This window comes from Tupaia chinensis, unplaced genomic scaffold (assembly GCF_000334495.1).
Source record: "Tupaia chinensis unplaced genomic scaffold, TupChi_1.0 Scaffold000685_1, whole genome shotgun sequence".
Taxonomy (NCBI): Eukaryota; Metazoa; Chordata; class Mammalia; order Scandentia; family Tupaiidae; genus Tupaia; species Tupaia belangeri.
The window spans coordinates 4,115,299-4,126,548 of record NW_006160208.1 but is presented as its reverse complement, the minus strand read 5'-3'; the positions used below and the strand labels follow the sequence as shown (position 1 = coordinate 4,126,548).

The following is an 11,250-nucleotide window of genomic DNA, read 5'->3' as shown; positions in this document are numbered from 1 at the left end:
TGTAGGGAACATATTCCCAGGTTCCTAGAATTAGGACGTGCACGTCTCTGAGGACCATCCTTTCCATACTTATCTTGGTATAGCTGTTTTGCCACAGTCCCGTACACAAATGAAAAAGGCATTTACACAGAAAACAGCCACTCAGTCTACTTCTCTGCTGGTATGTTAGCTCACTAGCTGCTCTTCCATCTGCAAAAAGACAAGGCCTTTACAGTGGGAGCACACAGAACAGGAACACAACCATTTTTGGTTTTATACTGAATATGTTTCTTTTTAATTTGGGGGGGGGAGGGAGGAATCCGTGTACAAGATTTTAAATGAAGCCCATAGAGTGACCTACCAAGCATCTCGCCTTTTGACTATGAAGCCTTTTGCCTGTGATATGTTAAAATAAGAATTGCTTAGTCTTGACACAATCCATCATTATAATGGTGACCAAATTTGGAGCTCGAAAATTTTTTCTTAAATTACGAAAGTCTTGGCTACTTTATTCCTTTGGTTACCAATAACAGCTATATCGCTTGATTAAAAATGTTCCTGGGAATGGGTGTCAAGGTGGTGCCTGGTTACATTGTTTAGCTGTATTAAAGCACTTGCTTCACGTTATTAAATTACGAGGTAGAAATTGTATACCGTAAAGCAGTTTTATTTCATGCACTGTTTCCTAATGGCAGATTTTCCTAATTGACTCTTTTGTACCTCTTTGCAAGCTTCCATAGTGACTGTCATACACCTTGTCAATGCTGTAGTTGACACGGTGAATGAAGAAGGTATAGTCATACATGCTTGTGTTTTGTGTTTGTGTTTTACAGTGACTGCGTCACTCAAGTACTGTGCTTTTGCTTATCGTAGTGCTATAATAATAGTCCGTGGTATTCAGGAGGTTGAGGACTTTTGTATCAATGTGTACGTTTATAATATAGGGCGTGTGGTCACCGGAGACAGAGAGAGGAAAAGTGAGAACCATCCCTCGGGAGGATGACCACCCCGTAATCCCTTTTCCTACCTCCTCCTCTGGGGATTTTGGGCACGTGCACATACACATCTGGTGTGATTTTCAAACTGCCTGGTCTGGGACTCAGACCGTCTTCAGCCACATGGGAGTCCATCACCTTCACCCCCACTTCACCAGCTGGCCCTGAATTAATTCTTTTGATGCTGATGTGAGGCTCACACTTCATGAACTGCTCACATAGGCTGTCAAGAGTACACAAACACAATGATCCAAAGTCTCAGTGATCCTTTTCGCTAGGAAATATTAAAACAAAACTAGAAGGAAAGTAAAAAAGAAATCCATATTTTGTCTAGTAGATTTTAGTTTTAACCTAATGATAGTACAACACGTTAAATATTGATGAAATTTAAAGTTGAATTAAAATGGTTCCTTCGTTGTAGTTTCTGTCATTAGAAAATATTTTAAGCACATCTAAAAAGTCTAAATTTAATATAAAGTTAAAATAAACAGTCTAAATTTTAAGGTGCACCAAGTGCCTATTTAAGAGCAAAAGTTGTCCATTCTCTTTTTGCCAAGGAAATACATTTTTTTACTACTAAAACAACTTTATAGGTACATTACCTAAACACTGGTTTCTTCTTAATGTTTTAGAGCCGCCACAGTCTCTTCTCAGCTTTTAATTGAAGTTCCTGTAATAGAAAAGAACCATCAGTCAAGTATTATTTGTTCTAAATAGTTTATGACAAGGGTTTAAAGAGTACTAGAGCATGTGTAGAAAGCATTGGCCTCGTTTCGGAAGTCAAAAGTGACCGTTTTTCTACCATGAGAACTACTAGCAAAGTTACCAGCGAGGCCTAAGAGTGAGTGCTTAACCTGCATTATTAATCTTCACAAGAAGGCGAAGAGATTTTCTCCCGCTTTTTAAGAACCTCAAACTTAACCAGGTTAGGCATCACATACCCCGGGCTGATGGTGGGCTTCCCATCCACTTCCTTTGATCTGATGCCAGAGTTCTTTGTGTAAAGGAGAGCCCCAGAAAGGCAAGAGTAAAGGTACATTCTGGGGGAGGAGGATAGGGAATGTGTGTAACTAATGATCTCTCTAAAGGATGATAAACGATGTCGTTATAAAATCCTATTCAAAATGGATAAGGTTTGGAGAGAGGTTCCGCTTTTAGTGATCTGTGTCTGAGTTCAGGAATTTCTCTAAAATGCCGTGTACTTTTGCAGATGCCATGCTGCGACGTGTGTGTACATTAGAGCCGTCTGGTATTCTCGTAAATAACTGCTTAAATACATGGTCCACGGCTGACCGGGTCTTTGTAAACAGTTTACATTGTACTGTGGACTTATCTTTATTGCCTTTTCAGCCATCTGTTTTAATTATAAATGTTTTCTTTTCTTTCTACTCTGCCACCAAAAGAATCTTTGGCTGCTCCTGACCTCAGCAAATCAAGAGGTGATTTATGCATGCCAGTTGTGCATTGATATTCACTGAAAAAAAAAAAAAAGGCATTGGTAAAGATCTGATGCCAGCACTGACTCGCTTCGCTCGGCTGCCCGCGGGTGCAGCAGTAGCTGCGGACACGTTTGCGCACTGCCTTCTAAACATGCGCTGCCTAACCTTTTCCTGTCTGCCACAGGACTTAAAAATCCTAAGGGGAAACAAGTCCCTACTCTGGGAATTTGTTTTACATGAATGATACCTATACATATATATAAATATGTATGACCTAATGTGACCCTTCGTGTTTTCCAAAGTAACACAGATTGTTGTAGTCTGTCAAAACTTGCAGTAGATATTTTTAATGCTTGTCTATATTTTGCTTAATTTAGAGGCATGCTTTGATACATAACCTATATTAAGACAATTTGTTGTTTTATGTAAGGCCAATAAAGGCAGTAGTATTTTCAGTATTCAGCTTACTACATTATTATAACGAAAGTGAATTTTCTAAGTCTCAGCATGTTCAAGATTACTCTTATCTTTAAAAGGCAAATTAATTTTTTTTAAATGACACTTAATGTAGATAAAGCAACACTTGATATTTTACTCAGTAGAGACTCTTTTATTTTTTAGAGGTTTTTGCTATAGGGCGCGTGCGCTCACCAGACAGAGAGAGAGAAACAGAGAGACAGAGAGATAGAAAGTGAGAAATCACCCCCCGGGGAGATGGCCACGCCGCAATCCCTTCTCCTCCATTCTCCTCTCGGGATCTTGGGCATGCTCGCACATGCGCCCGGCGTGAGTTTAAGCCACCGGGACTTGAACCTCGGTCGACTACATGGTAGCCCAGCAACATAGCCATTATGCTAACTGCTGGTCCCGAGACTCCTCCTTTCTAAAAGGACAAAACTTACTTATGTCCTTAAATTGACATAATATTGTCTTCAGGTAGAGCAGTAAATTTCAGAAGGAAGGTTGAAGGGATGATTGGAATTACTTACAGAAAAGTGCATATAATTTAGATGCTAGTGTACCCGTTCTATTAGAATGTCTTTTATTTCCTTGAATGTAGGTACCTACTTAAAACTGTTTGAGTCCATGTTTCAGAAATGCAGTGTAGTTCATAGAAGTCTTCAAAACTGGGTTGCTGTGAAGGAATGTCTTCAAAGCAAAGACAAAGGATTTCCAGACTTTGTTCCAGGGCACGTATTAACTGTGGAGAAAGCACACTGACATCTTTTGTTTTCTTTTCTGCCAAGGGTATCACTGGGATACGTCAGATTGGATGCCAACGGTTCCTCTGCCAGATATACAGGAGTTCCCCAACTATGAGGTTATTGATGAGCAAACACCCCTGTACTCAGCAGATCCAAATGCCATCGATACAGACTATTACCCTGGAGGTTACGACATTGAAAGTGATTTCCCACCACCCCCAGAAGACTTCCCTGCACCTGACGAACTACCACCATTACCTCCGGAGTTTAGTGAGCAGTTCGAATCCATACACCCTCCTAGAGACATGCCCGCAGTGGGGAGCTTGGGTTCTTCGTCGAGAAACCGGCAGAGGTTCAACTTGAATCAGTATCTGCCCAATTTCTATCCCGTCGATTTGTCGGAACCTCAGAGAAAAGGCCCTGATGAGAGTGGTATCTGTAGAGAACCCTATGTCCCTTACCCTCCAGGGTATCAGAGAAACTTTGACGCCCCCACTGTAGAAAACATGCCCCTGTCTGTGCGCACGTCCACAGCATCCTGCTCCGACGTGTCGGCGTGCTGCGAAGTGGAGTCCGAGGTCATGATGAGTGACTATGAGAGCGGAGACGATGGCCGCTTTGAAGAGGTGACGATTCCGCCTCTGGATTCCCAGCAGCATACCGAAGTCTGACGCTCAGACGCCCCCCAAAGTGCCTGGACTTTAACGAACCGAGAGGTTATATAAATAATCTGCATTGTTTTTTGCAGCAGTGCTTAAGCGCTTTTGTTCGGTGAGCTGCGATGGGCATGGCTGCACTGAATCACGCGCCTCTTAACACTTAGCCATTTCCAGAGTCCCGACCTGCCATACTGCGATGAGATTTTCATCGGCCGTGCCATTTTGGAACATCCTTTTGTATTTACATTTGTCTGTGTTAAAATAATGAAACGAAAATCAGCCCTACTCTTGTTAGCATGATTCATGTATTTATATAGATTTGATTATTTTAATTTTCCTGTCCCCTTTTTTTTGTTTTGTAAATTTTATGTACAGATTTGATTTTTCATAGTTTTAACTAGATTTGGAAGGTATTTTGTGCATTTGTTTTCAACTGAATCTGGGTGGTGTTAGTGTCATTACCTAGCGCCCTGATTTTTTTTTTTTTTTTAATATAACCAGGGTTTCATTCTTTTCCACAGAATGATGACATTTCATTAATACATTTCAGTATAGTCATTCATTTCTAGCTGTATATAGGATGAGGAAAGATCTGATACATGGACATGTCTTAAATGGGTTGCTGTATTTTAGAATTATGAACATTTTTCATTATTGGAAAGTGTAATGGGGACCTTCTGCATACATGTTTAGAACCAAAACCATCATGACACAGTTTTTATAGTGTCTGTATATTTGTGATGCAATGGTCTTGTAAAGGTTTTTACTGAGAAATACCATTAGCCAGTCTTTCTTACTGACAATAAATTATTAATAAAATACTTGAGCTTTACTGCCCGTTTTTCCTCTGTATTTATACTCCTGTGCAGAATTCAGCTGCTGAATTGAGCTGACAGGCTGGCTGAGTGAAGAGTAGGCAGTATTTTCACGTGGTTTGCTTCTGTCTCTTAAACAGACTCCTGAAACGAGTGGGTAGTGGCTCGAACGTGGCAGCTCTCTTTCCAGTTGCCAGAGCCAGGCTGTACGTACAGATGCAGCCACTAGGTGGAAGTAGCTGGCCACTTGGTACTATTTAAAGCTCATTATTATAAAGGAAAACAGCATAACTCTTATAATAAATATTTTCTAAAACATTAACAGTGTTTTCCCTTATAGATTTTTAAATTTATTTACTGCTATTGGTAGTAATTGACATGCTGCTCTTTCACTTTTGCCCATGACATACACTATGTGATTTAATGGGAAATCCAGAAACTATTTTCCATGTGTTTTTGTATATTCATATAATCAAAACCCATCCCTCCAGTAAATACTTATTCAGTGCTTACAATATTACTAGCCACTGTGATATAAATGGTAAAGAATCCTACCATCTTAGAATTTTGGAACGACACTATTTCCCTTTAAGTAAATGTCTTACTTTATTTTTATCAAATGATAAACAAAGAGTCTTCAAAAAGTTCACGGAGGGACTAGCAGTTAGCATAATGGCTATGTCACTGGACTCCCACGTAGTCGACCGCGGTTCCAGTCCCAGACCCAGTGGCTTAAACTCATGCTGGGCGCGTGTGCGTGCATGCCCAAGATCCCGAGAGGAGAATGAAGGAGAAGGGATTGTGACGTGGCCATCCCCCCGGGGGGTGATTTCTCGCTTTCTTCTCTCTGTCTCTTATCTGTCTGGCGAGCGCATGCTCCCTATAGCAAAAACCTCTCCCCCCGCAAAAAAAAAAAGTTCACGGAAAACGCATATTTTGGAAAGACTACATCGCTTTCAAAATTTTTTCATACCAAAAATAAACATGTACTTTAATTCCATTTTTCCACACTTTTTGAAGTGCCTGTTTATATACAGTTTAAAACACTATAAAAAGCTTAAAAGAGAGGCTAGCAGATGGCATAGTGGTTAAGGTACTGGCCTCCCACATGGCCGACCGTGGTTCGAGTCCAGAATCCCACCCCTTGAAACTTAGCCAGTTATGTAACGTGTATGTGTGTGCGTGCCCAATATCCCAGGAAGAGAACGGAGGAGAAGGGATTGTGGCATGGCCATCAGCCCATGGGGGGCAATTTCTCACTTTCCCCCTCACTTTCTGTCAAGCACACACTCCCTATGTCAAAAACCTTAAAAAAAAAGTTTGAAAAGAGAGCTAAAGTACATACAACAAAACTAACAGCAGTTCTGTATACTTTATTGACATACATCTCTTTCACCTGTTGTATTCGTTCCTTTCATATTTCCAAATGTATATATTACAGTTTCCCAAGTCACTAAGTTTAGAAGTCTCCTAGTGACTGTGTATCATGTCTGAGGAAGACTATGTAACCTAATGACCCTCCATTACTTTCGTTATCCTTCCATTAGGTACAGCATAATTTTAGGATTAGTTTATATACTGTGTTTCTATTATTTTAATTATGTAAATATTCTCTGCGAGTAGTATACGATGTTTATTTTCATGTACTTTGCATCTGTCCCTTAAACAGCCTCCTTAATTTTCATATTCTTTAGTTATTTTTTTAAGCCTTGTGGCTATTTTCTTTTTAAAGAATTATTTAATTTTATTAGTTTGTTTCTTTTTTTTAGTTCAACCAGAGAGAAAGGAAGTTGCCAGGTCCAGGACTCAACTGCAGTCGGCCATGTGGGAGTCCAGCACCTTTACCACCACGCCACCTGCTGGCCCCGTGGGTATCTGCATACACTCACTCCAGTATTTTGGGGTTACCTGTTATGTATCCTCTACTGCCTTGGAGCAGCCATTTGGTAGACACAGATGATGAGGGGATGGTCAGTAAATAAACTACATAGTTGAATACAGGGTAATAAGCACCAAGGAGAGAAATCGTGGTTTGGGAAGGAATGTGTATGATGGCAAGCCGGAGAGGAGGTTGATATTTTGAGAAGGCAGAAGACCTCAATGACACGCTGACATTTGAGCAAAATTCTACAGTTGATGAGGGAGAATACCTCAGGTTCTCTGAGGAACACGCTTTCCAGGCAGAAAGAACAGGAGCATAAGGCACTCACTAGGAATGTAACTAGAAACTCAGGATGAGAAGGGACACGTATGGTCTCTCCTGGAAAATGCCTTGACTCCATTAGACTGTCTCACTGTTACTTTTTTATCCTCCAGACATCCCCCCTCTACCTGCTTGGAACACTTCTCCCCGGCGGCTCAGACTCCGATATTTGTTCTTGGACATCCGCACAGCTGCCGTTTCGGGATTTCCCTTTGTCATCCTGAATATCCTCCTGGCCTTCGATGCCTTGACTTAACTCTCACTTTAGGACAGCATGTCCTCTTGTTTCCTGAAGGATCTTGTGTTCGCTTTGAGGCTTTCCTTTTGCTTGCTAAACAGGAGATCACTTGTGACTGGATTTCAGAAAACAGTTTTTTCTACTCTTAATGCTTGCTTGGGAAATAAATTTCAAAGTCTTTGAACTGCGGTCTTCCAGCGTCCAATGGCATTCCCTCTCCCAGTTTAGTATTTGTGACCTAATGTTATTGCAGATCTTTTAGGATGTTCTTTTGGGGATGTTCTTTTGGTCTCCACATTGTGAAATGTCCTAGTGATAATGTTGGTGTGAGAGCTTTTCTTCCATTTCACTACTCCTTAGCTTTCTTACGGAAACCCACCTTGAGGGAATGTTCTCGTGTTATTTGATCATTTCTTCCCTTCTGGTACCTGCATTTTCTCTCTAGAAGAGTCATTCCACTTTTACCTTCTTCCATTCGTCTTGTTCAAGCTTTTATTTGGGGGCCAGCCTGTGTTGTGGTTGAGATGACTCGAACCCACGTGGCCAGCTGTGCAGTTTTAAGTCCCAGACGTGGTGGTTTGAAAAACACACCAGGCGCCTGTACATGTGTGCCCAAAATCCCCAAAAAAGAAATCAAGAAGGGATTCTGGCCTGGCCACTTCCATCTAGGGATATTTCCTCACTTTCTCTCTCCCCAGTGAGCACAGAGCCCACCCCCTCTGGCAAAAATAAAAAGTAAAAATTATTTTTGTGATTGTATGTATAATTTTTAAGAGGATTTTCTTACTTTTTTTTTTTTTAATATACAAGCATTTGTTTCTGTCACTCTGGGTCCTACTCTCATTTTTCTAGTTGTAATATTGTTAAAGTAATCTTTCTGGGGGCCAGCAGATGGCAAAGCGGTATCATCACTGGACTCCCACATAGCCAATCGTGGTTCAAGTCCCAGACCTGGTGGCTTGAAACTCATACCTGATGTGTGTGCACATGTGCTGAAGATCTTGGGAAGAGGAGGGAAGAGAAGGGATTGTGGCGTGACCATCCCCTGGGGGGGTGACTTCTCACTTTCCCTCCGTCTGTCTCTCTCCAGTGAACACAAGTGCCCTAAGGAAAAAAAAACCTCTACAAAAAAATATATAAATAATCTTTTATTTTGCCTAGTTATCTCCTGAGTGTTTTTTTAAAAACATTTTCACTTTTTTTCCCCTTATGTATATGTATGTATTTCTTCCATGAACCAGAGAAAGAGAAAGCATCCCCAGCAGCGTTCTCATGTTGCAGTCTACCCCGCAGCCTTCAGCAGGCCCAGGGTCATGGGCAAGCACGGGCCTGGCATCCTTGAACCATGAACCTTCTCACGTGGGACTGCCTCACAGTGTTGCATTTTAGGGCTGCACCACTGTTTGGCCCCTGTGTATTTTAGCACTCTTTTTTTTTTTTTTGGAGAGGTTTTTGCTATAGGGTGCGTGCGCTCGCCAGAAAGAGAGAGACAGAGAGACAGAAAGCAGGAAATCAACCTCCCCCCCCAGGGCAGATGGCCACGCCGCAATCCCTTCTCCATTCTTCTCCCAGGATCTTGGGCACGCACGCACACATGCCCGGTGTGAGTTTAAGCCACCGGGTCCAGGACTTGAACCGTGGTTGACTACATGGGAGTCCAGCGACATAGTCATTACGCTAGCTGCTGGTCCCTTAGCACTCATTTTGGCAGCTCTTGGTCTCGTGTTCACTTTGAAGCTTTCCTCTTGCTTGAGTTCGTACTGCAGGAGACACACGAGCTGACCGGGAGTTGTGGGTGGTGACTGTTGACTTGCAGGCTTACCTGTGACTTGGCGATGATTGGTTTGCTTTAATCTGTCGATGAGTCTCAGTTTCTACAGAAGAGGGACCGTCTGTTTTCAACTTGTGAAATCTTGTTGCTCTCATTTTGAAATTGGCCAGAGAAGGCGCTTGGGGATCTTATTATTTCTCTTGCTCCTCGAGCTCTGGGTGACAGGAACGTTCCTATTTCTTTTTGCCTTTGGTGCTGACTGCCCAGGATTGAGCCAAGATCTGGGGTCTAACAACTGAATACAACTAAAATAGTACCCCAAGCTACTCGCCGCATTCTTCACAACCTTCCAGTGTGCCTGGTAAACCGTTTGATCCGGGGTCCTCTGCAGACCGCCTCCTCACGTCCTTCTTGGCCCAGGCCTGATCCTGTCTGCTCCTGCTGTCTTCTTCCTGTGCCACAGTGTGGCTTAGAGCTCATGGGACCTTCGCAGTGCCTCGTTCTCAGTAATAGGATCCTTCATTTTTTCCTTTTCCTGTTTTGGATTGCTTTTCATTCTTTTTTAATAACGTTTTGCTTTTACGATTTTATTATTGTGTTGATTTTCAAGAGAAGACAGAAATGCCAGATCACATTTGGCATTTTGTTTCTTTCAAAAAATAATAGCCTCATCTTTTTTTTTTTTTGAGAGGTTTTTGCTATAGGGCGCCTGCGCTCGCCAGACAGACAGAGAGAGACAGAGAGACAGAAAGCGAGAAATCACCCCCCCAGGGGGGATGGCCACGCCGCAATCCCTTCTCCTCCATTCTCCTCTTGGGATCTTGGGCACGCATACACACGCTCCCGGCGTGAGTTTAAACCACCGGGTCTGGGACTCAAACCGCGGTCGACTACATGGGAGTCCAGCCACATAGCCACTACACTAACTGCTGGTCCCAGAAAATCATAGCCTCATCTTTTGAGCTAACTGGAAGTGACTAAACAGTTCTACATGGAGTCTCAAAATCCATCGTCAAACCATTACATTGACATAAACTGTGAATTGACACAGAATATTTACCACAGAAGAGTTCAAGCAACCACATAGAATCAATGTGTTGGTGTCAGGTTTTGTTTCTTTTTTTTTTTTTCTTCCCTTCTCCATATCCTTTTGACAAGTGGAGGAAGTCAGGGTCTGTCAAGCTTCCCCTACCTAGATTTCGTTTTGATTTGTTCGCTTGATGCCCATTTAAAATTCCCTTAGAAAGTTCAAGTGTCTTAGAAAATTCCAAACCTTCATCAGTGTTTCCGAACACCACTGAAGGTCATTTTCACCTGGATTCTATGAGAAAACACAATGCTAGTAAATATCAGAACTCTTAAATTTTTATTTCTGATTTTAATTCTTTTTCCTAATGCTACCTCTAAAATTGAGATTACGTTTACTTATTGGTTTGATAGGAAGAATGAATTTACAAAGCATCTTCAAAAAGTTCATGGGAAAATGCAAATTATGAGAAATTGCATGGATTAAACTTTCTTTTTTTTGCATTGAAATAAACTTGTACTTTAATTTCATTTTTTTTTCTTTTGGTGGACTTTTTGAAGTCCTTCATACCTTGTGCTTGTCACATTTCATTTTAGCATACTGTGGAGCCATAATACTAACTTCCTAAAAAGTAAGGGATGAAACCAGCAGATGGCGTAGCAGTTACATTCCTGAACTCCCACATGGCCAACCACAGTTCAAGTCCTGGGCCCGGTGGCTTGAAACTCACAATGGACACAAGTGAGGAATATGCTTTCCCAGTGCCTGAAGACATGGAGTGCCTTTCCAGAAGCTGTTAGCTTTCATGGGTTGCTGGGCTTTTTGGTTTTTAATTGCCAGAGAATAGGTGTACTTGCCAGAGAGAGAGGGAAGGCACCCCCCCCCCCCCCGACCACGGGACATCGTCACACTGCGACAC

The 11,250-nt window shown here is 41.9% G+C and overlaps 1 protein-coding gene across 2 annotated transcripts in view; it reads left to right on the top strand.

Moving 5' to 3' along the window:
- FAT1 (FAT atypical cadherin 1) overlaps positions 1–5,109 on the top strand; it is a 161,485-nt gene extending 156,376 nt beyond the window's left edge. For both annotated transcript variants that reach the window (XM_006160470.2, XM_006160469.3), the window contains exon 27: positions 3,661–5,109. In XM_006160470.2, the coding sequence (XP_006160532.1) occupies positions 3,661–4,289 (629 nt within the window). In that variant the 3' untranslated portion in view covers positions 4,290–5,109. The remainder of the gene's footprint in view (positions 1–3,660) is intronic.
- The last annotated feature ends 6,141 nt before the right edge of the window (positions 5,110–11,250 follow it).